Source organism: Heliangelus exortis, chromosome 5, assembly GCF_036169615.1.
Source record: "Heliangelus exortis chromosome 5, bHelExo1.hap1, whole genome shotgun sequence".
In the NCBI taxonomy this organism is placed as follows: Eukaryota; Metazoa; Chordata; class Aves; order Apodiformes; family Trochilidae; genus Heliangelus; species Heliangelus exortis.
The window spans coordinates 36,753,426-36,779,735 of NC_092426.1; the positions used below are offsets into that span (position 1 = coordinate 36,753,426).

The following is a 26,310-nucleotide window of genomic DNA, read 5'->3' on the forward strand; positions in this document are numbered from 1 at the left end:
TAAGGAGAGGCTGAGGGAGCTGGGGGTGTTGAGGCTGGAGAAGAGGAGGCTCAGAGGAGACCTCATCACTCCCTACAACTCCCTGAAAGGAGGTTGGAGCCAGGGGGAGGTTGGGCTCTTCTCCCAAGAAAAGAGGGCATGGGCTTATGCACTGCCAGGGGTGGTTTAGCTGGACATCAGAGAGCAATTTCTCATGGAGAGGGTGATCAGGAATCGGAATGGGCTGCCCAGGGAAGTGCTGGAGTCACCGTCCCTGGAGGTGTTTAAGGGAAGGCTGGAAGTGGCACTGAGTGCCATGGTCATGCTGATGGGGTGGTGTGAGGTCATAGGCTGGACTTGATGATCTCAGACGTCTTTTCCAGCCTCAATAGTTCTGTGATTCTGTAAGTATTATTTGAGAGCAGTTGTCTTGTCACTAGATATCTCATGTGGATTTATCTGGATTACCCTAACTGTTGTCACCTGCATAAACCTTTAGGGCTACAGAGAATCTGTTTCCAAGTCAAATGGATTATTTGACTCTTCAAGAATGTCAAGCGAAGACAATTTGCTGTCTCGATGTCTGGTTTTGCTTGAGAGTGAAGTATCCCAAGATTGCTCTGAGACTGGCTGGGCATCACTCTGCTTGTGGGAGATGGTGAGTGATTGCCTTTGCATGAGTTCTTTCTTTTCCTCTTTCCTTCACTGTTTTATTTTAATGCAAGAGTTTCCTTGATTTTGCTTTTTGTATCATCTCAGTGTTACTGCTGGGGGGGGGAGGGTTTGCATGGGTGCTTAGCTGCTGGCTGGAGTGAACCCAACACAGTTTATTGTACTTATATTGATACATCCCTGTATTTATTTCCATGTATCTGTAGCATTCTAAATGTTCCAAGCCCTAATTCTTTCTGATTGAGACTATGACACTTGCTTTATACCCACAGTGGAGTTCAGGTAAGGTGTGCAGATAAAGTATATGAATAGTTTGGCCATCATTACTGACCTTTTTGCTGATATTTCACAGATGATGATGCTGTACACCAACTGGCATCTCTTCTTTGATGTACTGTGTACAAATGCTTGGAGGGAAGCAAGCTTCTAACTATAGGTAAATATCTAAGGTGTTGGAGTGGTGAAGGATGATAATAACACTCACTGGAGAGAGTTAGGCACTTCCAAAGCACAGTTCAGCCCTTAGGTCCTAGCAGAGCACATTTTATCCTATTCCTTTCATTACATTATGACCTCATTACAAAATCATACTTGCTACTTACTTCTGTCCTCCCATGTCTTTGTAGGAAAGGACCACAGCTGTAATCAAATTAGCAATAAAAGTGAGCATTGATACAGAACAAGGACTGAAAATGCCTTTGGGTCTTGTCTTTTTTTGCCTTAGAAGCCTGATAAATTCCATCACCTGCAGGCAGTTGGCTCATGGGCAGGTGCCTGCTTGGCTGGTGATGTAGGTACCACTTCAAAGCCTCAGGTGTGGTACCACCCTATCTCCCATGTGTTAGTGATAAACTGCTGTCTTCTGGTCTGGGCTGGAAATAGAGGTGGATTCTGGGTGCTGTAACTCCAGGTCTGTTTGAGAGCAGGGAGCTCCTGAGTAATTCAGGCCTCCTGAGCTGCCTCCTCAGCAGTAACATAAGCAGTTTGTGTATTTGTTATCATTGTCACTCAGGTCAACTCACCTCAGATTGAAATATTTGTGAAGTAGCTTGAGGAAAAATGGAGCAACTAATCCATAAATAAGGCCCAAATTGGTGATGTGAGTGTAAAGATTTTTTTTCTGGTCATATCCAGTCATGTGTTAGGACAAAACTTTAATTCTTACACAATATGAACCAATTGTGCATGTTTGCTGTGCTACTAAGTCAAACAGGTTATTTCTGTCCTACAAGAAGAACATTTCCTATGATCTCCTTTGTATTATCAAAGCAAGAAATGCAGCTTAATGTCTCTTGTTCTTCATCTTTCCCAAATGCTTTAAAAAGATGCTCTAAAAATTGCATGAGGACTTAATTTTTTATTGATTTCAGTCATTGCCACTTCAGCTTTTGTTACAATCTAGGTCAAAAAGGAATTAGGAGTGATGCTTTGGGATGTTATATTTGGGTCATGTAAAATGAGGTCTGGTATTTAGAGGTGAGATACCCAATGGCTTTTGTTTAGAGGCTTATGAAGAATAAAATCATTAGGTTTTTTTTGAAATAAATTGAGTAATTTATTGCATTGGTGTGTCAGAGCTCAGATGAAGAAGTCTTTGTCTCTTTTGTAGCTTTCTATCAGAAGTTAACCATCTTACAAGCCTTGTGAGCCAGACTCTGAGGACCTTTCCCCCTTCACCTTAGGTTAAATGTTAAATAACTGTAGAAACCCAGTGGGAATTTGGAGGTATCACTGATTATCAGCCTCAATTTTCTGTGAGAGCAAAGTCAGTGTCAAAACTCCTTTGGGATCTTGGTGGGAACTGGGATTCTCCAGCTGCTTCTGGGGGAGCCAGTGCTGCTGCGAGCAGTCTGGTCCCCTGGCACCAGGCTGCAGGTGACATGGCCTGCAGTTTGTGTCTGGGTGACTCCAGCCCCTGTGTCACCTCACCAGTAGCACTGCTGAATTCTTCTCTTGTTAAAATGGTATTGGTGAAACAGTCCCTGCAGCTTCCTGTCTTCTGACTCAGCTGCACCACTGCTGGTGATGCACACCAAGGTGTTACCAAGCAGCTTCCTACTGCTGCTGGGCTGTGTCAGCTTTTTCGTGGGAGAGCTCTCTAAATGAGCTGCTTCTTTGCCATGATGTGCAGATCAAGCATGAGTAGTGTAATAACACAGCTGATTGAACAGTAAATACTGCTTAATTTAAGGCCCAAATGTGGAAAGGGGGTGAGTTGAGTGGGAAGCTTGGCATATTATTTAACTGGTGACTTTTATTCTTGAAGAGCAGGAATGAATCTACTGCCATCAAACTGAGCCATAAAATCACTTGAATTGAGTGGCTGTGGTGTTCAGGCTTTTGTAAAAGCACAAGATAAATGTCTTATTTCAAAGCAGGGAGTGTTGCATCCAAAGCATAATCATATATAATCATAGCAAAATAGATCTCCATTGTAATAAGACAGGTCCACAAAAAAAAAGAACAACCCAACAGAAAACCTGTAGCTGGGAACTCACCACACAGTATAAATAGCAGTTCAACTATTATTTTGCATAATGGTTTTTTTGCATAGGTTGTAGTTCAATCTAAGACAGGAGCTCTCATTTATTCAGTGCTCAAGTCTATGAAGCACTGGACTAATTACAGTGATCATCTGACACTTTCTTTAAGGCAGCTTTCCTCCACCAGGCAGCTGGAATAAGTCAGATCCTTTCATTAGAAATGATTGGAATATTATTTGTTTCCCACTGGAAGTCTTGCTGCATCAAAGAGAGATTTTCTGTCTGACTTAGAAAGTTAGGAATGCTAAAAAAAAAAATAACATTTTTAAAAAAACCCTTATTTAATCTGCAGTTTCTCACAGATGAGTAACAGATGGTTTTAGTGATTTTAAAAATATTTAGCACAGTAGCTAAACAAGGAGTAGTGGCTTCTGTCATTTTAGTAGTGATACTAAATACTTTTGCAATTATTAATTGAGTGCTATTGCAGAAAAGCAATGTGAAAGTATTCTACAATGAAAAAATCAGACTTGGCAATTTTAACATGAATGTTTACATATTTTGGAAAAATCCAATGCACTTATTTGAGTTAAAGCTTATATGACTTTCAAACATAAATTAATTTGAGACAGCAGTTTGGCTAAAAACATTTCAGTGGAGGTGGTGGGAGTTGGAATGGTGCTGTTTGAATGTTCAGATCACTCCACTTGTTGCTGCCAACCCCCCATTATGGATTTTAGGACTAGAGAAAGTAACAGAAGGTATCAGTAGTTGCAGTATTATATTAGATACTCTATAGTTTGTGAGGGTTGCAACCACCCCAGAATATTCTTGTGTGTGTAGTTATTAAACACTTACAGTAGGGGATAACTATTTTTTTGGGGGGGATCAGCCTATGACAAAATTTTTGAGGCACCTCCTCACTTCTTAATCACTGTGGAGTTTAAAAAAAAAAAAAAAATAAAAAAACTTTAATGTGGCACAGAACAAGTGCATAATTTGTGCTTTTGAAATCAGAGGGAGGTGGAGCTATGAGTCAATCTTTATTGCTCTTCTTCCCTTCCTCAGTTGGCTGGAAAATAGTGTGGTCCAGGAGCACCTGCCAGCTGTGAGACATAGAGACTGGACCATTATAGTGTTGCCTTTTGGGAAACAGAGCTACTAATGGGATCATCAGCCTGTTCTCCTCTGGTAAGAGAAAATCAGAAGTGGGGCAGGATGATGTGTTTGGCTGGTTGAGATTCATCAAAATCAAATGCTTGAGGAATTTCCATGCTTAAATATCAAATCAGATTTATTAGTAAAAGCAGCAGATGAAGTCTTGGTGAGATGCAGGTGAATGACACCATGAGGAGGAGGAATGGCAGGGGTCCTCTCCTGCTGCCATGGCAAATCTGGGTTGAGAAACTGAAAAATAAGGCTTGTTGACTGCTGGGTTTCGTTGCTTATCCCTCTCTTGGCTTTTTGTCCCCAGGATCAGTTCATCCTGGCAAACCCACACAGGAAGATTGGAATCAGAAGGAAGAATCATGGAAGATTGCACAGTGCTGAAGATGAGGTACTGGGGAGAGGGCAGCATCTGGGTTGCAGGGATGGGGCTGTGGAGTATGAACAGTGGCTGTGCTACCTGCAGACTGCCATCAGCCTTCCCTGAGCTTTACTGTCATTATTAAAGATAATATTTCTGACAGTTAGTTAAGGTGATATTTGTTTCTTCTGTGACTGTGCTTTACAGAGTGGAAAACATCCTCTTTAGGGTTGGGAAGGGAAGGAGAGTGATGAACTTGTGGTTTAGATGCAGGGCAGGAACTAGGAGAGCTGGATTTCAGTCTTGTTTTACTGTGACCTCACTCTGATGGTAGTCATACCTCATAAAACCCAAAACTCTGTCTTCAAATTATTTTGCCTTTGCCTTACAGAAGCAGAGGATCAGATAAATTGCATTATTTGGTCTCAGGCACTGAAAATAATACTGAACACTAAATAATTTTTATGAAACTGAACTAGTAAAAGATGTTAGAAGGTACTGAATGTGGTATATACTGGATATGTAATTGAAGTATTTCCTTTTCTGAGTAATGTCTGGTTTAAATGATGGCTTAAAGCCCCAAGATTTAAAAAATAAGGCAATGTGTGTGTGTGTTTCTTTTCCCCTGAGTTTTCTTGAATCTCCTCCCTGGCTGTATTCAGTGCAGAAGTAAGAGACTAATTCTTGGCTAGATCTAGGGAAGCAGTGGACTCACTACTTCCTAGCACTGTGGGATAATAATTGGTTTTGTGTCTGTGTATTTTTTCTTAATCCTTTTGGGTTGGGATTTTTCCTGTGGGCTCTAAATAGGATCTAGCCTGGTGACTTTGTAGGTTTTTTTAGAGGGCTATTCTGCACCAGTTAGATGTAAAGTCAGCAGTAAAGACTGCTTTAACAAAGTAACAAAGTGAGAGGTAAACCAGTAGGTTCTAAGGAGATAGTTTCTCAGAAATCATGATGCTCTGAAGGTTTAATTGCTCCTTTCAATTTAATTACTAGAGCTACTGCTTCTGTACATAGTATTTTACTTCTGATGTTTTCAAGATTGTCTTTTTTCTCCTGCAACTAAATAGAGGGTCATGTGTAGCTGTGATGAGGAGTGACAGGGAGAAAACAAAAAAAAATAAAGGAGAATTTTGTGCAGCTTTCAAGATATTCCCCTGTAGAGCCCTATCCTATGGGATATCAATATATGTCTTTATCTTAGTGTTTCTCCTTGGTAAATCAATGAGGTCAGCCTAGGGGTTTGCCATGGAAACACATTTCCAAAGCAATTTATTATTCCAAAAGTCCTGAATCAGCTATGGCAATCCTAATTACCTGTTTGTGCTTTTTTGTTGTTGTTGTTGTGTGTGTATGTGCATTCATATGCAATTACAACTTTTATCCATGCATCTTTGGTGTCATTGCATCATCCAACACACACTGGCAATTTTACTGTCATCCTATCAGACAGTTAATTCAGTTTGTGTATGCAGCTTTCCATTTTCTTTTTTTTTTCATTTTCCATTGTCTTACATTGCTTTGGGGCTGTGTGATTTATGCTTTCTTCAGCTCTGCTTTTCCTCTAGCTCCTGGTTTATATACATCCACCAGGGTTTGCCAGGATGAACTGATCCTGGGGACAACATCTCTATGTTCTGGTAGTGTGGTTTAATTTCCATTAATGTAGCCACTATGTATGGATGACAGGCTATCTTCACTCAATGTCACACAGCCAAAAAAAAACAACCAAAAACAAACAAAAAACCCCACAAAACTAATCTCCCAGACTCCTCACAGCTGCTTCTGCCTTTTGTCATCCCAAATGTGTGCTGAGATTCTAGAGCTGCCTTACAGAGAGCTGTGCCTGTGTGTGAAATGGAAGAATGTGTGCCCCAAGACCAAACACCATGCTGGGGTATTCACTTTCAGAACTGTTCTTTCCCTCTTTTAGTAATTTTTTATTTTTTTTTTTTCCTTTTAAGCATCATTTATTTTTTGGTATGGTGAGTATCCCATGGTCTCCAGGCTTGCACACTGGGAAGTGCTGTGCTGTAATCTGGAGTCAGTCAGCTGGAGCTATGAGGAGAAAACTCTCTAGTTTGAAGGCATCTGGATTTTACAGGGGCAGTTATTTGTGCAAGCTATCTCAGGGTTTATCATACTACTCCCTGCACTGAAGTTTAACCTCCAAATCCTAAATCTGTGAAAAAAAAAAAAAACTTAAACCCATCCTAAACCCATCTCACTGGAATCTGACATTACATGATACCAAGAAAGAAGTGCTTCTCAGGATTTGTCTCAAGCAGTTACAATGAAAACATATTCAGTGCATTAATGTGAAAATGGCCTCTGTTTAGTTATTTCCAGGTGTCTTCCTCTTTGCTATGCAATAGGATAGGTGATGCTAGCAATATCTGAGTTATTTGCTGATAATTAAGGTATTTTCCAACTTGTTCTGCAGGCAGAAGAGCCTCGGTTGTGCTGGCTTACTGTGAAAATTATAAGCATGAGAAATCTCCACAAAGCAGACCTGTGTAAGTATCAATGACAGCATGTTTGTAGGTCAGCAAAAAAGTCTCACTCAGACCTGGATTTAATGCCCTTATACACCTGCTGCTAAGATTATAAAAGTGCCTCAGGTTTTGTAGCTGAAGAAGTTGTATGTAGTGTCATTTCTGTCTAGACTCACTTACAAAAATTTGGAAAATTTCAACAAAAAAATGAAATTCTGTGTTAGGGAAGAAGTTATTCTTCTCCTCACTAGCTCTTCCATGGGATTTCTTGTTCCCTAACTCTTCTATGCCTCTGTATCCACAGTCTGCCCATTTCTCTTCAGAAAGGGGCACCTTTGTGTAAGATGTAGGAAAAATCAATAATTGTGTTGGGTGCTGCTGTGTTTGTCTCTTCATTGCTGGTTCATTGTGAATGGCTTGAACATTACAAACAGGATTACGTGAAAAAAAATCCTCAAAACAAAATTCTTATTTTTTTTCTCAAAGTACAGGAAATTAAGTAATTTATGAATTTGCTTGCAGCCTGGCAAATGTCTGAAAATAGAAGCAAAAAAAAAAAAAAAAAAATGGGGTTAATGTTTAAAATCCACTTTTTTTGGAATTGACATAAATATACATAGAGCAGTTAAACATTCTAAATTAAGAGTTATTTTCCTTTGTGTCCAATGAAATATTTAGAACTCCTCAGAGGTTAATGCTTTTCTTCCTGAGTGGGCAAAACACATCATACAAATATAAGTATATAGAGTATATAAATTATGTATATATAATATAAGTAATAAAAATAAGTACTGCTGTACTAACTATATACACCTTTTTGTTAACATAGTGAGCCTTACTGATTGCTATGTGAAGCTGTGGCTGCCAACAGCTTCGTGTCAGGAAGCCCAGACAAGAACTGTGTGCAACTGCAGGAACCCTGTCTGGAATGAAACCTTCCACTTCATGATACAAAGTGAAGTAAAGGTAGGATCTGCACCTCTGAGAGTGAGCAGACATTTCCTGAAGGGGAGGGACATCTGCACCTCCTGTGTGCAGACTCTTTGAGAGCCTTGAGGCTTGCACATAACTCTGTTATGGTAAGGATAGCAAGGAAAAGATGAAGAAGGCATCAGAGACAACATGAGTGATGCTATTACCTGCCCCAAATTAAATATGCAAATCTTGGTATGGATCCTCTGGTACCCTGTCTGGTCTCCATCACCCTCCAAGCAGTAGGACCCTAGGAATTGGATGGGAGATTTTGTAAACCCTTCAGAGGTTTAGCAATATTTTCTTACATTCAACCATGAAGGCATTTTTTCTGTGTGTTGCCATGAGCTTGTAATTTCTGCTTTATGCAGCAGCAATGACAGCATTTGTGAATTAGGAGGTATCATATTTTAATGTTTTTTTTAAATCAAAGAAAACCCAACCCACCCTTTAATACCAACTACTCCATCACTAAATAAGCATATATTGAAAAGCCTATTAGGCCACAAGAAATCAAACCTATGTCTGATTTAGAGACTTCAGAATTACAGGATTATGCCTATTCCATGTTTTTAATGAGCATGAGCTTGAAAGGGTTATGGATGATCTGGCATAAAGCTGAGTACAAGTGATATGGGATCTAGACACAGGGTCAGTTTTTTATGGCTTAGTCCTGTGCCTTGTACTGCTGTGTGCAGTCTGAGCTCTAGAGAAATGCAAGGGACATCACTGCAGTTTAATTTAAGTATTTTAACAAGATGAAATGTACTTTACCTTCCATTTGTAAAGGGCTAGGAGTTTGCCCTCTGTTGTTACTTTCTGTTGTTATGCTGAGATTTCCAAAGATTTTGCATCCACAGCCCAAGGACTGTTATGAACAGCACGTGTCCTCTCTATTCTGCCTGTGGCATTGTCACATCATGCCTGTCACTTTCACTGCCTTTCCTTTGAGCTCTTGTTCATTGCCAAATCTGAGGATTTTGGTCTTCCAGGGTTACTCCCTGAGCTTGCTGCACCCATCTCAGCTCCATGCTATTGTAGGAGTCCAAATAAAACACCACGGTGGCTGCATTCTGACTCACTCCAGACCTTCCTTGTGGGCTCAGTAGTCCCAGAATATGGCATTTACATCTTTCTTCTTTGTCTTACTTCTCAGAACATCCTGGAGCTGACAGTTTGTGATGAGGACACTTTCACACCAGATGACAAGCTGCTGACTGTTCGCTTCGATGTAGCTAAAATCCAGCCTGGAGAAAAAGTTCACCTGAATTTTGAGTTGAATTCAGAGGTAAGAAGTGAAAAGAAGATTGAAAGAAAGTGGATAAATAAAATAATGCTCTTGATCAGAATTTTGTCACAAGTCACTACCTGTATTGAACACCAGAGTTGTTCTTGCATGCAAAGATGCTAAAAAACCTTATTAAAGCACAAAGTTAGATGACCTGGATTTAGGAGGGGGCAGAAACAGTCACTACTCTCTCATGATTGTGATTAGATGTAAAATGGCTTTCCTCTTCAGAATATTTTATTTTAGAGGTTTCAAAACTGTTTTTTGAACAAAAGCAAAGACACCAAGAATCAAAAATAAAAAAGGTGATGGTCTTGTTGCTGTGTAGGAGGCTGACAGAGCAGGGATGGGTACAACTCTGGATCCCCTTTCTGGGCAACTGGAGAAATCTCATCCATCTTCTAAGAGAGCAAAATATGTACTCAGATTACTTTCTGCAAAATATAACATTTTCTCTTGGAGGCTTTGTAGTAATGAGACTCCAGGGATTTTTCATGCTTCTGGCAAGGGCTTGAGTTTACAGTTTCTAGGGATTGTGTGTGCTCTGTTAATGTCTAAATCAATGTCAAACAGGCTGTCTGGAAAAAACTCTTGCCTGCTCCCTAGTCTTCTAGAAAGCCAGTTTTTATTAATTATTTCAGTATACTTTCTGCAGGTGGCTATGGCCTTCCTCAGAATAAGGCTCATGTGACTGAGATCGTTTGAGGTGTGTTTTGAGCTGTGAGTTTGCTCTGAGGCATGTACCCTTTGGCTTAGCAATGTGGAAGTTGGGGAAGATAAGACAAGGTGAGCTGAGTTTCAGGAATGTTTTGGTCAAGCTGTCTTTATTTGAGTCACAAATCCCACCCAGATGCCCATGAGACATCACAAATTATGGTCTGTACGTGGATTTTTAGAACAGTTAGGGTTAATTTTTTTTTTTCAAAGTGACTTAGTAATGGAACATACTGGACAACCTTAATAACAGGCAGTAGTGCCACCTCTGCCCATAATGACTGCTTTCATCTACCAAGATATCTCAAAAGAAGGGCTGAGGAAGCTGGATGGGTAATGTCAGAGCATCAGGATTGCTTCCTGCTCTGCCCCTTGCTAACTGTGGTTTAACAAGTGGTTCTGGTTTTGGCTGGTGTAGAGTTAATTTTATTCATAGTAGCTTGTATGGGGCTGTGTTTTGGATCTGTGCTGGAAACAGTTTTGGGAAAGCAGAGGTGCTTTCACTATTGCTCAGCAGTGCTCACACAGTCAAAGCCTTTTCTGCTTCTCACTCCATCCCACCAGTGAGCAGGCTGAGGGTTCACAAGGAGCTGGGAGGGGACACAGCTGGGACAGCTGACGAAAGGGATTTATCACACCATATGATGTCATGCTCATCACATAAAGCTGGGGAAAGAATAGGGATGCTTGGAGTGTTGGCATTTTCCATTCCAAGTAACCATTATGATGATGGTTTTGGAAATGGCTGGACATCTTCCTGCTAATGGGAAGTGGTGGATAGATTCCTTTTTTTGCTTTGCTTGTTAGGCTCTCTTAGTCTCAACCCATGAGTTTTCTTGGTTTTGCTTTTCTGATTCTCTCCCTCATCCAGGGAGGAGTGAGGGAGCAGCTGTGTGGGGCTTGGTTACTGTCTGGGGTTACATCTCAGCATATCTTCCTATGCTTTGCTCCAGGTTTTTCACCCACATAACTGTGAATGTACTTAATAGAAACTTAATTTGTGTGAGCATTTGTACAACAGCATAAGAAGGACGGGAACACAAGACAAACAAAATTAAGCAAATGTTACAAGCCAGGGTCTCCTGGACATTGTTTCTGCTTTTTTTTTTTTGGACAATCTTGGCACAGTCTCAGTGAGCTGGGATAGTACAGACCAGTCACAATCTGCTTTATAAAGTCTGTCTTGTATCTTTGTAAATTGATTTTCTAAAATTCATCCCTCAGACTTCTGTTACAAAGTGTTGCAACCACCTTTTATGAAACAGACTTGGGGAGAAATAAGCAAGCAGAACCATCTGCTGCTGGGTTCCATGCCACAGATACAGCTGTCAGGGAAGTCACCTGAGCTGTCTCATTTACTGACATGAACTTGTAAATACAAAAATACTTTCCACCTCCCTGTAGTGATGATTTTACCTCAGCACCTACTTTATCAGCCCTGGCATGATTTTCAGTCTCCTCATGTGAGGATTGGCTGTGTCCCATGCAGACTGGTCCAGCAAATGGTTGCAGTAAAGTAGTAGAGTCCCTCCTATGTTGTTGATGTGTTACCTTTTTCTTCTTTTTCTGTTCCCTGTTGTTACTCTTCCTCCTTTTCCATCTTGCTTTGGCCTTTGGGAGTTCTTTCCCTCATTCCCCATTCACAGCTTCAGTCTTCCCTCTTTTCCCTTCACCCTGGCAATCTCTGTTTTCCAAGTTGGTCTCTTCTTTGACCTCTTCTTTATGTTGTTACAATACTCTGCAAATTCCTTTGCTTTAACCCAGATATACCTTGGTGCATTTATTCTCAAGTATGTTCTCCCACATCATTCATCTGTTTTATCTTCCTTCCTGGGCAGTGATTTACCCATGGATCATCCAACTAATAAATAAATAAAAGGACCTTCACCCCCTGTTGCATGATACTGACTGTCCTCTTCATAGAATCATAGAATCATAGAATCCTAGGGGTTGGAAGGGACCTCAAAAGATCATCTAGTCCAACCCCCCCTGCCAGAGCAGGGCCCCCTAGAGTACATCGCCTAGGAACGTGTCCAGGGGGGTTTTGAATGTCTCCAGTGAAGGAGACTCCACAACCCCCCTGGGCAGCCTGTTCCAGGGCTCCGTCACCCTTACAGTAAAAAAATTTTTTCTGATATTCAACTTGAACCTCCTATGCTCCAATTTACACCCATTACCCCTTGTCCTATCACTGGTCACCACTGAGAAAAGCCTAACTCCATCTCCCTGACACTCACCCCTTACATATTTGAAAACATTGATGAGGTCACCCCTCAGTCTCCTTTTCTCCAAACTAAAGAGCCCCAGCTCCCTCAGCCTTTCCTCATAAGGGAGATGTTCCACTCCCTTAATCATCTCAGTAGCTCTGCGCTGGACTCTTTCAAGCACTTCCCTGTCCTTCTTGAACTGAGGGGCCCAGAACTGGACACAATACTCCAGGTGTGGCCTCACCAATGCAGAATAGAGGGGGAGGAGAACCTCTCTCGACCTACTAACCACACCCTTTCTAATGCACCCCAGGATGCCATTGGCCTTCTTGGCCACAAGGGCACATTGCTGGCTCATGGTCATCTTCTTGTCTACCAGGACCCCCAGGTCTCTTTCACCTACACTGCTCTCCAGCAGGTCAGCCCCCAACCTATACTGGGACATCGTGTTGTTCTTCCCCAAATGCAAAACTCTACACTTCCCCTTGTTGAATTTCATCATGTTTCTCCCTGCCCAACTCTCCAGCCTCTCTAAGTCTCTCTGAATGGCAGCACAGCCTTCTGGTGTGTCAGCCACTCCTCCCAGCTTAGTGTCATCAGCAACCTTGCTGAGGGTACATTCTATACCCTCATCCAAGTCGTTGATGAAGATATTGAACAACACCGGTCCCAGTACCGACCCCTGAGGGACTCCACCAGTCACACACCTCCAACCAGATTCTGCCCCATTGACTACAACTCTCTGACTCCTTCCTTTCAACCAGTTCCTGATCCACCTCACTACCTGATCACCAAACCCATACTTGATCAACTCTTCCCCTTCTGGGGACAGTTGGTTTGTAAAATGGTGGAGAGACATGAAATGAAAGGGTGGCCAAAGAAGGCTCCATCCATTTACATTATGATGTAAAGGGCATGAGAATACCAGAACTTGGCAAGGGAAGGTTGTGCAAAATCATCAGAGCTCTGTTAAGGAAAAAAATGTATCTGTTCTTTTTTCTTAAATGAAAAATAAATCTTACTTTCAGAGACAGGAAGAACTAGGAGTGGAATTTCTACTGGAGAACATGTGAGTAAAGCCTAAGTGTCATGAGAAAGCTTCACATTTTGAAGAGGGGTAATGCAGCACTGGGGAAATGGCTACATGTACCTGTGCTTGGACATCCCATCTCAGCATCTTCCCCAGGGTTGCTTTTCTGTCCTGAATTGGGTGAAACCCCTCCTTGAGTGACACTGTCACTTACTATTTGTAGCTGAGGGTGGGTGTTTATTTTGTAATTCAGTCTTAGGAGGGGTGATGCTGAGCAGGGGAGCTAAGAAAGAGGGAGTGTTCCTGGGAGCTATGGGACTGGAACCTTGTGGTGAGCATGAGGTGGAGGTCAAGGATGGAAGTGCTGGTGGCACTTGGCAGCTGGAAAAACTGAGCTCAGAGAACTGTTTCATGTAAAAGATTATTGCTCCTATACTCACACTTAAATAAGTCCTTTTCTTTTTGCTTTTCAGCCCAGGTGTATCTGAAAACATCATTACTAATGGCGTACTAGTGGTAATTGTTTTATTATTTTATCCTTATGTTCTTATGCTAGGGCAAAACTGAAGGATCTAGTTGCAAGAACTATGACTTTAGGCATAGCCTTTACCCTTTTTCAGATAAGAGAAAGGTGTGATTGCAAAGTTTTCAATTTTGTCACAGTTGTAGTGCATTCTGTAACTGGAGAGGCTGGGATCAGCACTCTGCCAGTGAGTGATGAAATGGCAGTATACAGGAAAACTTGGGAAGAGGGTGGTATCAAGTGTCAGTGCAGAGTTTATCAGTGAGCATATATTTTGGAGCTAAAGGCTCTTCTCACACCATGACCAAAATACTGTGTGATGCTTCTGTGCTGCTACTTCCTTCTAAGGCAGTGCTCTCTTGGGAAGTTTCAGCTTAATCCTAAAGGTCTTATAGTACAGGCCCAACCGTTGAGAGATTCTGCAGAGCTGGAGGCATCCTTCAGCTCACTATTCTGTGGACAGAAGTTAAAGCACAGTCAAGATGTGGAGGAAAATTCCATGTTTTAACTGCTGGGGATTGATTAAATGGTTTTTAAACGTAATGGGGCAGCTCCCTATCTTAGCTCCATTGGGCACAGTATTGCTTGTATGATTTATACAAGTTGAGAATCATCTGCTGCAATGTCATGTTCACAGGACATCAAGGCCAAGCCTGGTGTCTCTACATCCTCAGTGAGGATCCTGAGCTGTTTCTGTGACCAGTGATTTTATTGCTTATCTCTTCCAGTCTCGGGAAGTTTGCTGCTTGGAAGTACAGGTGGATGAAATAAAAACGAAGAGCCCTTACAGAAGTGAGGTTATTGATTTAAATCACTTGTCAGTGGTATGGAAGATGCAGCTAAATCTAGATAAATATGTGGTCCATTTTGTATAAGGGCTGCTTGAGGCATTTCCTGAATTACCTACTTGCTAATAGTGAAAACCTCTGGAGATGGTGGGATTATGTTTCTTGAGGGGAACTATGGACATGGCTGAAGGCTCAGAAACATCACAGCAAATGTGATGGAATGGAAAATACCTGTGATGAGAACAGAAAGTAAAAGAAGGCAGACACACAACTATCAGGAGTGGAAATATTATGTGGTTAACTTGGGGGGTGTGGACAGTACCACTGGCCTAACACATCCTCTCTCTCCCTTGGCAGGGAAGAACTTGCAGTGTTGCACCAGACTTTTGATGCCTTTTCACTGTGATCCTTGTTCAAACTGATTATGGGGGGGGAAAACCACCATGGCCCCAATTGTTGACTGCACTAAGGCTGAAACTTGGAATATTTTATGTATGATTTTTTCAGGGCCAGATGCACTTAACATTTCTCTGTGGTTTGCTTCTTCTTAGGGAAAGATTTCACCTTCACCATGAAAGGATCCTATGAAGAAAAGCAGAATATTTCCATAGGTCCTCACGGCAGCCAAGGAGGCAGCAAAACCACCATGTTCCACTACATCAAACACAGTCAGCCCAGACTTCAAGTGATGCTGCCAAAGGAGCATTTTTGCTGTGGTGTATGTTTTGCTTGTGGGTGGACATAAAGGCTAAAGTATCTTTTGAGAGGGGCACAATGAATTAGCAAGGTTTGTACTTACAGATTGTAAATAATTTTTGCCTTATAACATTTTTTTCCCCACTTCAATGCAGCACAGCTCAGCTAGGAGGGAAATGACTGTGCCTCTGCATTCTCTGGACTTGAGAAAGAAAGTTACAGTGATGAGAGTGAGTAACCTTTGACAGCATTTGGAATGATTTCAACAACTGTAAGCTGCAGTACCTGGTCCATTGTTAATTTTTTAAATCAAATTGTTCTAGTTGAATATATCTGTGCTCAGCTGTGCATGCACTTGAAAGTATAGATATTGTTCAGGGAAAAAGTAGCATACTCAGACTTGCTGATTGCCTTGAAAGAAATTTAAAACTCAGATCCTAGTGATTGTGTGCTGAAGGCCTGAGAAAAGATTTATCACTAGTCTACATATATGAAAATTTCTAATACTGTAAAAATTGCTGCTACAAACTTCCAGTTCTGTTTAAAATTTGTGGTGTTTTCATTCTTAATTCTCAGGGTGAATCTTATGAGGTGTCTGTGAAGGAAGAAGATGGGTAAATCTTGTTTCTTTTGAATGATTACATAGGTTATCTCCTATCCTTTCATAGTATCATCTTTAGATGAAAGGAAGTTACAGCTTAAACTGGCTTATTTTGAAACCAGGAATAAATCTTGTAATTGGTTAAAGAAGATTAAAATATGGGGAAGCTTTAATAAAATGATACATGCTTTAAAATTGGTTGGTAAGATTTCAACATAGGATCAGTGGTAGTTAATCATGGGGTGTAGCCAGACAGTATTTTTCCTAATGTTGTTGGTTCCTTCCTTTTTTGAAGGGCAACATTACCCTCTACTGATTAATTAGCTACAATGCAAGCATTAATTGCAGACTCATATGATAAATCAAAGATTTTTACTGAATATTAATTATGAATCTCAGAAGGGACAAAATAACTTTTTGGATGAAAAAACTCTGAAACAGTCATCCTGTGAAAAAAGAAGTTACAGAATTAATGATGCACAGTTAAAAAGAAGTTACAGAATTAATGATCATCATGCTAGGAAGGGATGCACTTTAGAGACATCTTCTTACTCAATTTTATTTACAGCACAAGTAGAGAAAAGCCTAACATGGTAGTAGAGTAATTTTGCCTAAAGCATGTGAAATTTAAGTAACTGCTTAGGCTCCTACTGCTCTTCAAGAGACACATACATAGAAAAGGAATTGGGAGAGGTATCTACATTTCCAAACTCATTGTGAAACACTTGGAATTCAGCTTTGTTCATTGTTTTTCATCAGCAGAAAATTTGATTCATTTAACTTCCTCATGGCTGTGTGAAGTAGATCAGGACCTGATTCTGCTCTAAAATCTCCACAGGAAGGCAGAAATACAGAGCCTGTGTTATCCAAATACCTGCCCATATGGGAACCTTCCCATGCATAGAAGTAACCTCTCTTTAAACTGGTTTGCTGTTGTTGCTGGTTTTGCAGTAGCTCTAGAAATGGCTTAGGGGTGTCTTGTCTTGTTCTGTTTCTATACTCTAGTTGCAAGAATTTAGATTTACGTCTGGGGTTTGATCTGTGTGCAGAGGAGCAGGATTTCATCTGTAAAAGGAAGAAGGTGGTTGCTGCTGCTCTGAAAAATGTCCTCCAGCTTGATGAAGACCTGCAGGAGGATGAGGTATGTAGGACAGCATCTTGGGGTCTTTGGATTCAGTCCCACTTTGAACAAAGTGGATGTGAGCTAGTTGCATGACTACCTGTATAGCTCTTGGACATCTTCTAGACTAAAATGTAGAGGCCAGCTTGTCACTTGCTCCCAAGACAAAGAATATCCAAGAATTTTGGCAAAGAGGATGAAAAAGGAGCTGTCAGGAGGTCACTTAATAGCTCCCTTCTACTCTGCCAGCCTCCATCCTCACCCGGGGGCTCCCAAAATATGTATTTGTTGGGATGAACGTGTTTAACCAAGCATGGTGAAATTTGGATGCTTAGACTGAGGCTGTGTCTCCTCAGTTTGTCACCTCTCTCCTTCTTTGCTGCTGTCCAAGGCTCAGAGAAGAAGACTGTGACTCTCCCTCAGCACATCCATGCAGTATCATCTGTGTGTTTTTCAGTGCATTACCTCTTGCTTTCTCCTCTCCTGGGGATCCCTGGACTCCAAGGTAGCTGCTCTGTTACTGGAGGACAGGGATCTGTTATGGGGCTGTGGTGCTTGGAGCAAGAGTCAGGGAGAAAAATCTTCTGCAGCTGGGTGGGAATATCCTGTATGGGATTTCCTCCACTGTTCCTTTGGCTCCCAGCACATCCATCCCTTGATGCTGTCTGCAGGGCAGCATTTGTCAATCAAGTCAAAGAACAGGACTTATTGTTATTAAATAAGAATAAAGGGTTATTGAGTCACATGAATTAAAAACCAAAAACCCCAAGTAGATGGTAAAAATATAATGAAGGTAAAACTAAAGGTAATGGCAACACATATTCCTAAACCTGAATAAATATGTTGTGTCAGTTTTTGGTGAGGGCTACCTATGGGGCAGAGGGAAGATGCCTAAAAGAATTGCTGCATCCTTGAGGAAAGTAAGGCCAAATTGCATATAGCATTGATATCAGGGAAGTGGGAGGGAATCCAGGTAAAAAAGAGGATGTTAAAATAAATCTATAAAGCTTGTCACTGTCTGTCTGGAGAATAGCAAGTGCTGTACATAAACTTAGAGGAAGAAAAAAGTATGCAGGCAGCTTTTTGCTCTGGTCCCATGACCTCAGTTTTACTCAGGATTTTAAAATGTGTTTTGAGGGCAAGATATGAGGAATAGTGAAAAGCATCCTGGAAAAACTTTCTACAAATCTAAAAAAAAAGATTATGCCACCCAAGACCTAAGCTTACAGCTTCTGACTTAGCAAAGTATCATTGCTCAGGAAAACGCTGTCAGCATCAGCTGAGTCCCACAAAAACTCAAACACACACCTAAGTGGGGATGTGAATTGTGTCCAAACCTACCTGAATCTGTGTTGCTGTTATTTTTCCTCCATGCTCATCACTCCTCTCTTTCATCTGGTAATGAACAACTCTGTGTGTTGAGCAGGTGCCCGTGGTGGCAGTCGTGACCACAGCAGGGGGAGTGCGATCCATGACAGCAATGTTTGGCAGCCTCCTGGCTCTCCAGGACTTGGGTGTTTTAGACTGTGTGTCCTACATCAGTGGTTTATCTGCCACCACATGGTAAGGAGGGTTGGGCTTGTGCTTGCTCTTTCTGTTAGCAGAGTGATAACCAGGTGAAGCATACTGCCTTGCTGATGAATTTTACTCAGTGTGATGCTGGGACTTGGCATCCTTCTGGTGCTCACCCATTTCGTGATACCATTTCATTTGTTTTCTCTAACAAGATAATTAAGACAGAGCTAGAAAGGAGGGGCAGGGATGAGAAGAGATGGCTGGAATCTGCTTGAATTCTGGGAACTGAAATCTCAAACAGACTGGCCCTGGGTGTGCCAAGAGACTTGCCTGCTTCATGCCCAAGGAGAGGAGCTCTTGCTCTTGTCCTGGGCACTACTGGCTGCTAAACTCCTGCTTAACTTTTCACACAGCATATGGAACAGCTGAGGGAGATGGCCTGGGACAGGAGCTGTGGTTCAAATCTGATAATGAAATGATAATTCTAATAAAAGCTTGTGTTAAGTTATGGGTGTTGCTTTATTACTCTTTTGATTCTGAGAAGAAGCAAGCTAAGGTAATTTTGAAATGTATCCCTGCAGCAAAAATGTCTAAGTTTTGCCTGAGCTTTGAACTGCTCCTCCAAGGTAAATATTGGAGGCTGAGAGCCTCATGTGACCTGAAACAAAATGCTTAGGTTTGTGACAAGCCCATGAATTGTCATGTACCCAGTGATGAACCACTGTATGTTTTCTTTTACCAGGACCATGGCAAAGTTGTATGAAGATGCAAATTGGTCACAGAAGGATCTCAGAGGGCCAGTCAGTGATATCAGGAAACATGTGACCAAGAGCAAGCTGCACTGTTTCTCCTTGGATCATATGAAATACTATGAAAAGGAGCTTTGTGAAAGAAAGCAAGAGGGGCACAAGCTGTCCTTTACAGATTTATGGGGACTCTTTATTGATTGTATGCTACATCATCAGGTATTATGTATCCATCTCTTGTTCCAGAGGATTTTTAACTTTTCATATCTGAAGTTCTGGATTCAGCTATAGTAAAGGCTCTCAGAACTTCTGAGGTGTCTTTATTTGTGCTTTTAGAAGAAAAATAACACCTCAAGTCTAAAATATAAGCAACCAGTGGAAACATCTGAGCATGTAAAGAGTAAGGATGTTAATGACACTGATTTTTCATCTTTAATTTCAGATCAAATGAGCATTCTAGTAACATAAAGAGGAGAGGTGGCTCTGACAGAGCTAAGTTCAGACATAGCAATATATAGCCATACCAGCAAACAAAGCTCTACTGATTGAAATAAGCCCTGTCTGACCTTTATTTGCAGTACCTCTGAGGTAGCCAAATATCTTTCTCTTTCCTTAAATCAAGTGGTAGCTTAGAAAATGCACAGACAAGTTTCTCACATTTTCACTCTACCTCTCATTTCAAAATCAGTGATAATGCTTTAGCAAAGGTTGATGGCAGACAGCACAGTAACACCTGTGTGGTCAAACACCTGAAGTACACAGAACAAAATCTGCTGGGGTTTAGGAGACATTTAATTGATAGTCCACGTATCATATTCATCTTTTACAATGACTTGTGTTCTTTCTCAACAGGAAAGTACTCACAAACTGTCTGATCAGCAACTGGCAGTAAATCAAGGGCAGAACCCTCTGCCCATATACCTGTCCCTCAATGTCAAGGATGACTTCAGCACTCTGGATTTTAAAGGTAATGATTGTTATATTCACACTTCTATAAATCTAAGGAGTTTCCCTTTAGTGCCTGGTGAATGCCAAAAGCTTCTACTGTAAGTCCAAGCCAATAAATCTTTGAAATAATTCATCTTTCCTCTGTTTTCACATCTGCATTCTGACTTGGATGAAAACCATGCATCCTCATACTGTGGTGGAGAGATACCTGTGCAACACTGCTGCTCTTTCTCTTTTTCATCCCCACCTGCTTTTCACAGCCTCTTTCAGCTGCTGGGATTCCTGCTCAGGTAGCAGTAGTCCAAGAGAGCTGTGGAGATCTGGGGGAGGAGGGGAAAGAAGGGAGGAGAAAGGAAGATGTGGAGGGGGGTGAGAGCGGGGGGCAGCTTCCAGCAGCCAGAGGGGGAATCCAAGGAGGGGAAAATTAGACACTAGGAAGAAATTCTTCACCATGAGGATTGTGAGACTCTGGTACAGGTTGCCCAGGGAAGTTGTGGATTTCCCATCCCTGGAAGTGTTCAAGGACAGATTGGATGAGAGTCTGGTGGGAGGTGTCCCTGCTCATGCAGGGTGGGGCTTGGAACTGGGTGATCTTTTAAGTTTCCTTCCAACCAAAATCATTCTGTGGTTCTGTGCTCTGATCAGTGATGCTGATCACTATTTCCATAGCATTTTCTGGCCCAAATGAAGCAGAAGGTCCTGCAACTGAGCCTTCTGCAGTCCCACTGTGTTCAGCCAAGGTTTGAATAGGTTTTGGTTGCAGTGTTTTTAGCTTCACAAAGCAGTGATTATCAGAGTCTAAGAACGAGTAGTAGCTGGTGTCATTGCTGTCTCAGAAGGACTGAAAACACATCTTGCACAGGGCCTTAGCAGCTGGTAAGCTCTCAGGGACAATTTTGGCTTACTAATACAGACAAGCTGAATGGATTTTCACAGTATTAGTTGAGGTGAATTTTGCTTTTGCATTCACCAATATAACACAGAATGCACTGAAGGCCACCTGTCTATTTCAAAACATGGTGGTTTGAACTGTCACCAACATGCTAAAGCTACAGGCCTTGTTCTTCCAGCTTTTGATTCTCTTTTTTGCTTCTCAGCTGTTATTTTTAAATGTGTTCAGGTGGCTGAAATAAGTTCTTCTTGATACCTTATTTGCAGAGTGGGTGGAGTTCACACCTTACGAGGTGGGTTTCCTGAAATATGGGGCCTTTGTTCATTCAGAGGATTTTGGTAGTGAGTTCTTCATGGGTCACCTGATGAAGAAGATTCCAGAGTCCCGCATCTGCTTCTTGGAAGGTGATTTACTATCTCAGAAAAACATCACCTTTATAACCATGTAGTTGTCTACAAAGGGTTGGCATCTAATAACTACTGGTTTGCAAGCAGCAATCCTAGTACACCAGATAATTTAGATGATGCAATTTAAATCTTAAATGAACCAGAAAAAAGTAACAAAAGAGAAAGCAAATAATTGAGAAAAGTGCAATAGTTTGCTGAGCTTGTTAGTTCAGACCAAAACAGAACATATGCATTAGAACTGATCTTTTGAATTATTTAAAATCACAGAGACTTTTATAAACAGCCAAGTTTCTAAAATGGCTGCAATACACAGAACATTATGTAGAATGGCATGGTATTTGATAGTCATGTTACAATTCATTAAATTTCATAACTCAAGCAGTGCTAGAACAACTAAAAGTAAACACCCTCAGAGGCTGAATCCAAACAAATTGTCATAGCTGTGCTCGAAAAATACAAGGTAGTATTAAGTATGGCTTGCATTTTTCTTTTTGTTTTTTTTTTAACTTTCAAGGCACATGGAGTAATATATTTTCACATAACTTTATGGATGCTGTCTACCTCTCTGGTCATTCAGAGGACTTCTGGCACAGATGGACCCGAGGCACTGAGCACGGCATAGGTTAGTTATTTGGGTTACTTTTCACTTGCATTTGCATTGTTGTCACATCTCTCTGAAATGTGAAAACCTGATTTTGGTCAGGGGTTTGATTTTGTGTCATGCTTGTGTCCTTGGGGACCCCAAGCCATTGGTAATGAAGGAAAACCAAGAGAGAAATAGGTACTCACTGTGGAACATCCCTGGGAGTTTTGTTAGTTGTGAGGGGGTTACCATGAGCCCTTCGGAACAAGGAGAACATTCTGTATGTTGGTCTGTGCCTCTTTCTTTACCATTATTACTATCCAAGCAGCACTCTAAACAAATGCAGACATCCACCCTCTTCTCCTTGCAGAGGAACACCCTGCTCTGCCCAAGAAGCCTCATGAACAGGAAACTCACTTATCCATTCCCAAAGGTTGCCTTTCCACTGCTCTTCGAGAAATGATGACTGGACGACCGGTGGTTTCAACTTACCACAATTTCCTCAGGGGCCTGCAACTACATAACAAGTACTTAGAGAGTGAGAGCTTTTCCATGTGGAAAGGTAACAAATCATTTTAGATGCATCTTTGAAGGTTATTTGAGTGCTGGTGCTTGCTGAGGACAAACGTGGGAAGTTTTAGCATAAGGGTAAATTTTTATCACTGTTACTTGATTAACACATCTGTGGGATTGGTTTTTGCTGAGCCCCAAGTAATATACTGCTGGTCTTTTTTCTGCCTTGGAGAAGTCACAGCAGGCTTGTTTGAATTCTATTCTTAGGAAAATTCACTAAAAATGATTTAGAACTTCCACTGAAGCTAAATAGCCACCAAGTTATATCAGTTGAAAAGGCAGCTCACTATATCACTTAGGATGGAGCTGAGTCTCAGAACTGCTCTCTCAGTGATTTCAGAACTGAGCTATAGATGCTAATATTGTGTCAAAGGCATAAATTAATTTAACTGTGGGATTTGTGCCAAGGATGAGTATAAATGTCAGTTGTCTTTTGTTTCTTTCCTTGTTATGCTGATTTGCAAAAAAAAAAAAAAAAAAAAAAAAAACAGACTTACTCCTGCAGTAATTGATTGAGAAGTTTTTGACTTCCAGACACAGTGCTTGATTCTTCCCCCAACCAGCTCAACGAGATGGATGATTACCTCAAGCTGGTAGACACAGCTTTCTTCATCAACACCAGCTGCCCACCCCTTCTGAGGCCAGAGAGGAAAGTGGATGTCATCTTGCATTTGAATTACAGTGGAGGCTCCCAGACTCTGGTGATGTTTTGAAGTAGTGATTCTTTATGTCTCCAGCAGCTGAATTACCATGTTTGTCTCTTTTTCAGAAAATGTTTGGGTTTGTTTGTTTTTAAGTTAAAAGATCATAACAATGATACTACTCAACACTGATCATATCACTGTCTTTATTGGGGCTATTTTCAAGTATCTGTCTGGGAGGCACAAGTGGAACTTTACCTATTCTGTGTATCTCTGCATATTTGTTATTATGGCACCATGTTCCTCAATAGCTAAGAAACTTTACAATAGAATTAACTAATACATAATTTTGCTATTTTTGAATTAAAATTTGTATTTTTCCTTTTTTTTGTTTGACTCGATGTCTGCACAAGTTTCAGTCAGGGTTTTTGCTTTTCTGTGTTAGAGGAAATATTAAGGGGCATATATGAAATGAATTTGATTTATTTGTAAGGAAGACATGAAGATAATGTTAGATGCACTGGATGCAAAAACTCAAGGGCCTATGATCTGAGATAACGTGTAATCAAAATTTCCTGATCCAAATCCTCTGTTGTGCCCACTGAAGGAAAAATAATCATCTGAATTTCAGGAACTAGTAATCTTGCTTTAAAAATGCAGTGTTAGCAAAGTGAACAAATTTCTATTACCCAGGTTATATTAAAATCAAGAGGGTATGATTGGTCCAGTGTATACTTAGCTTTATTTGTAAACATATAAATGAATCACAGAGTGAGTAGTGCAGCCACATATTGGTTGTGGGGCCATATTTCAGCTTCTCTGTTTGTTGCAACTCTCTCCCCCCCTTTTTTTTTTTTTTTTTAACTAGCCACTGGACCTGTTCTCAGAGTACTGTTTGGAGCATGGGATCCCATTCCCTAGCACGGAGCTGTGCCAGGAAGACCGGGAACACCTGAAGGAATGCTACGTGTTTGAGAATAGCCTCGAGGCACCAATCTTGGTCTATTTCCCACTGGTGTGTGATACCTTCCAAAAATACAAGGCACCAAGTAAGTTGACAGTATGTGTCAATCCTGTTTTGAGGTTGTCACATGCAGTTTATCCATTAAATTTCTTCTCTTCTAAAATAAGAGACTGGCAAGCTTCTACGTTGGCTACGTTAACGTATGCCCAGTCCTGTTGTGATGGACGTGGTGTTGGTCAGTTAATCAAGGACTGAACTGAGGAATTTCAAAATGAAAAGCATAAATTGCTGTAGCTTGAGGAGAGACCCCTTCTTTGGCATCTGGGACAGGTTGGTTTTCCTTTGATAAGAAAGGATAGGGGGCCACTAATATGTCATATGCACTGGTAGCTAATGTTGTCCCTTAGCATACTTGTAATGGGATAATGTGTTTACTTTGTTAACAAAGCTAAAACCTTCTTATTACTTTGTACATGAAAAAAAGAGAATAAAAACTGCTGAAAACATAAAAAAAAGGTGGGCCAGAGTAACAAGTGGCTTTGATTTTTGTCATTTTTGAAAATGGTTATTTTCTCTACATCAGCAGTATAACAGTGATTTGTTTATTTCACCAGAAAATCTACAAGTTCAGTTTCAGTTTACAAATACGTTTGTAGGCATCAACTTCAATTTTCTTACTGCTAAATTAGTATGGTCCAGAAAACTTTCCTCAAAAACTGAACAAAAATCCAAGTATCAGCTTACTGGAAAAGACCTGATGCAGTTCATCATCCTGTTTGTCCTGCTGCTTAAACTCTTAGCTGCCTGAGAGGGAGATTTCCCAATCCAGGAGCTTCCTGTTCTCATTTTCTACCAGTTGGTAGATAAGGAGCTGTCATCTCTGAACCCAATGGAAAAGTTAAAAATTCAAAATCCCAGATCTGCAAAAGCAAAATATTCTGATTGCAAACTTTAATTTAAAGAGGAAAGCATTTTGTTGTTCTGCCAGTCAATCCTGGATCAGCTGCGACTGCAGTCAAACAGCTAAGAAGTGGATTTTATTGGTGCAGCAGATGTAGTATCTATACAGTAATGACATCTTGAAGCATTTTCCTCATGAGAATTAAGTTTCTGGTGGCTGTTACTTTGCTTTGCCTGGTAGGAGCCTTCCCCCTCAGTCACTCTGCTGTGTTGAACTTCACTTTATGTTCTAACTTCAGATGTGGAGCGCAGTCCCGCAGAGATGGAGCAGGGGAGAGTAGATGTGTCCAACTGTATTGCTCCCTATGGAACTGGTCTGCTTACATATACTGAAGAGAATTTCAACAAGTTGCTGAACCTGTGCAGCTACAACGTGCTAAATAATAAACATCTAATTCTTCAGGCTTTGAGAACTGCAGTGGAACGAAAGAAGCGATTTAAAAACTGTTCCTCACCTCAGACATCTAAACTTTCTTGAAGTATATTTTGGTGAATCTCAGCAGAAGCAGATATAGAAATGTTTTGGTAATGGACTATCAAATATTCAGGGTACCTGAATCCATGCAGAACGAACATCCATGTTAGCTTGTTAAAAAATTCTGAATTTTACTCACTACTGTGTGTTAGGTCTAATGCTTATTCTGGCATTAAAGCCATTGGCAATTCATGATTAGGCTTAAAATTTCTCTTCACAGTTCAGGGAGTGGTAGGGCAGTTGTAGAGTTCTAGGGTCCAGTCTGGGTATACAGCCATGTAAGAATGAAATCTGAACTTCACAAAATTTCATGCCAGATTTGGACACAAATTGTGGTGGTACCGTGGTCTTTAAACAAGACCAAAGCAAAGCTCAAGTAAAGCTTTGCCTTGTTCACAGATCTCTGCTTGTGACAATAAGGAGTAAACCAGGTACCAAAAATATTTGCTCAAGGAAAAGGAAGACTGATAATTGAATAACAGAACTGCACATGACATCTTCTGTTTT

General features: G+C 41.0%; 1 protein-coding gene across 1 annotated transcript; it reads left to right on the plus strand.

Annotated features, from left to right (window-relative positions):
- The first annotated feature begins 231 nt into the window (after positions 1–231).
- On the plus strand, positions 232–26,288 carry LOC139796527 (cytosolic phospholipase A2 epsilon-like). Its single transcript, XM_071744683.1, has 23 exons — positions 232–637; positions 1,004–1,087; positions 4,203–4,325; positions 4,609–4,692; positions 7,109–7,181; positions 7,990–8,126; positions 9,289–9,420; positions 13,370–13,410; positions 13,845–13,887; positions 14,623–14,686; positions 15,234–15,400; positions 15,534–15,608; positions 15,955–15,992; positions 16,985–17,120; positions 18,526–18,662; positions 19,357–19,579; positions 20,213–20,327; positions 21,467–21,604; positions 22,122–22,229; positions 22,561–22,752; positions 23,298–23,464; positions 24,273–24,453; positions 25,568–26,288. Exons 3-23 carry the CDS (start codon positions 4,299–4,301, stop codon positions 25,804–25,806), a joined length of 2,517 nt encoding a protein of 838 aa, XP_071600784.1. The 5' UTR covers positions 232–637; positions 1,004–1,087; positions 4,203–4,298; the 3' UTR covers positions 25,807–26,288.
- Positions 26,289–26,310: the final 22 nt, after the last annotated feature.

Excerpts from the sequence above, each read along its gene's own strand:
- LOC139796527 (XM_071744683.1), top strand. The coding sequence starts at position 4,299 with ATGGGATCATCAGCCTGTTCTCCTCTG. Across the intron at positions 13,888-14,622 it reads TTACTAATGGCGTACTAGTG|TCTCGGGAAGTTTGCTGCTT; the intron begins GTAATTGTTTTA and ends TATCTCTTCCAG. Across the intron at positions 19,580-20,212 it reads ATTGTATGCTACATCATCAG|GAAAGTACTCACAAACTGTC; the intron begins GTATTATGTATC and ends CTTTCTCAACAG.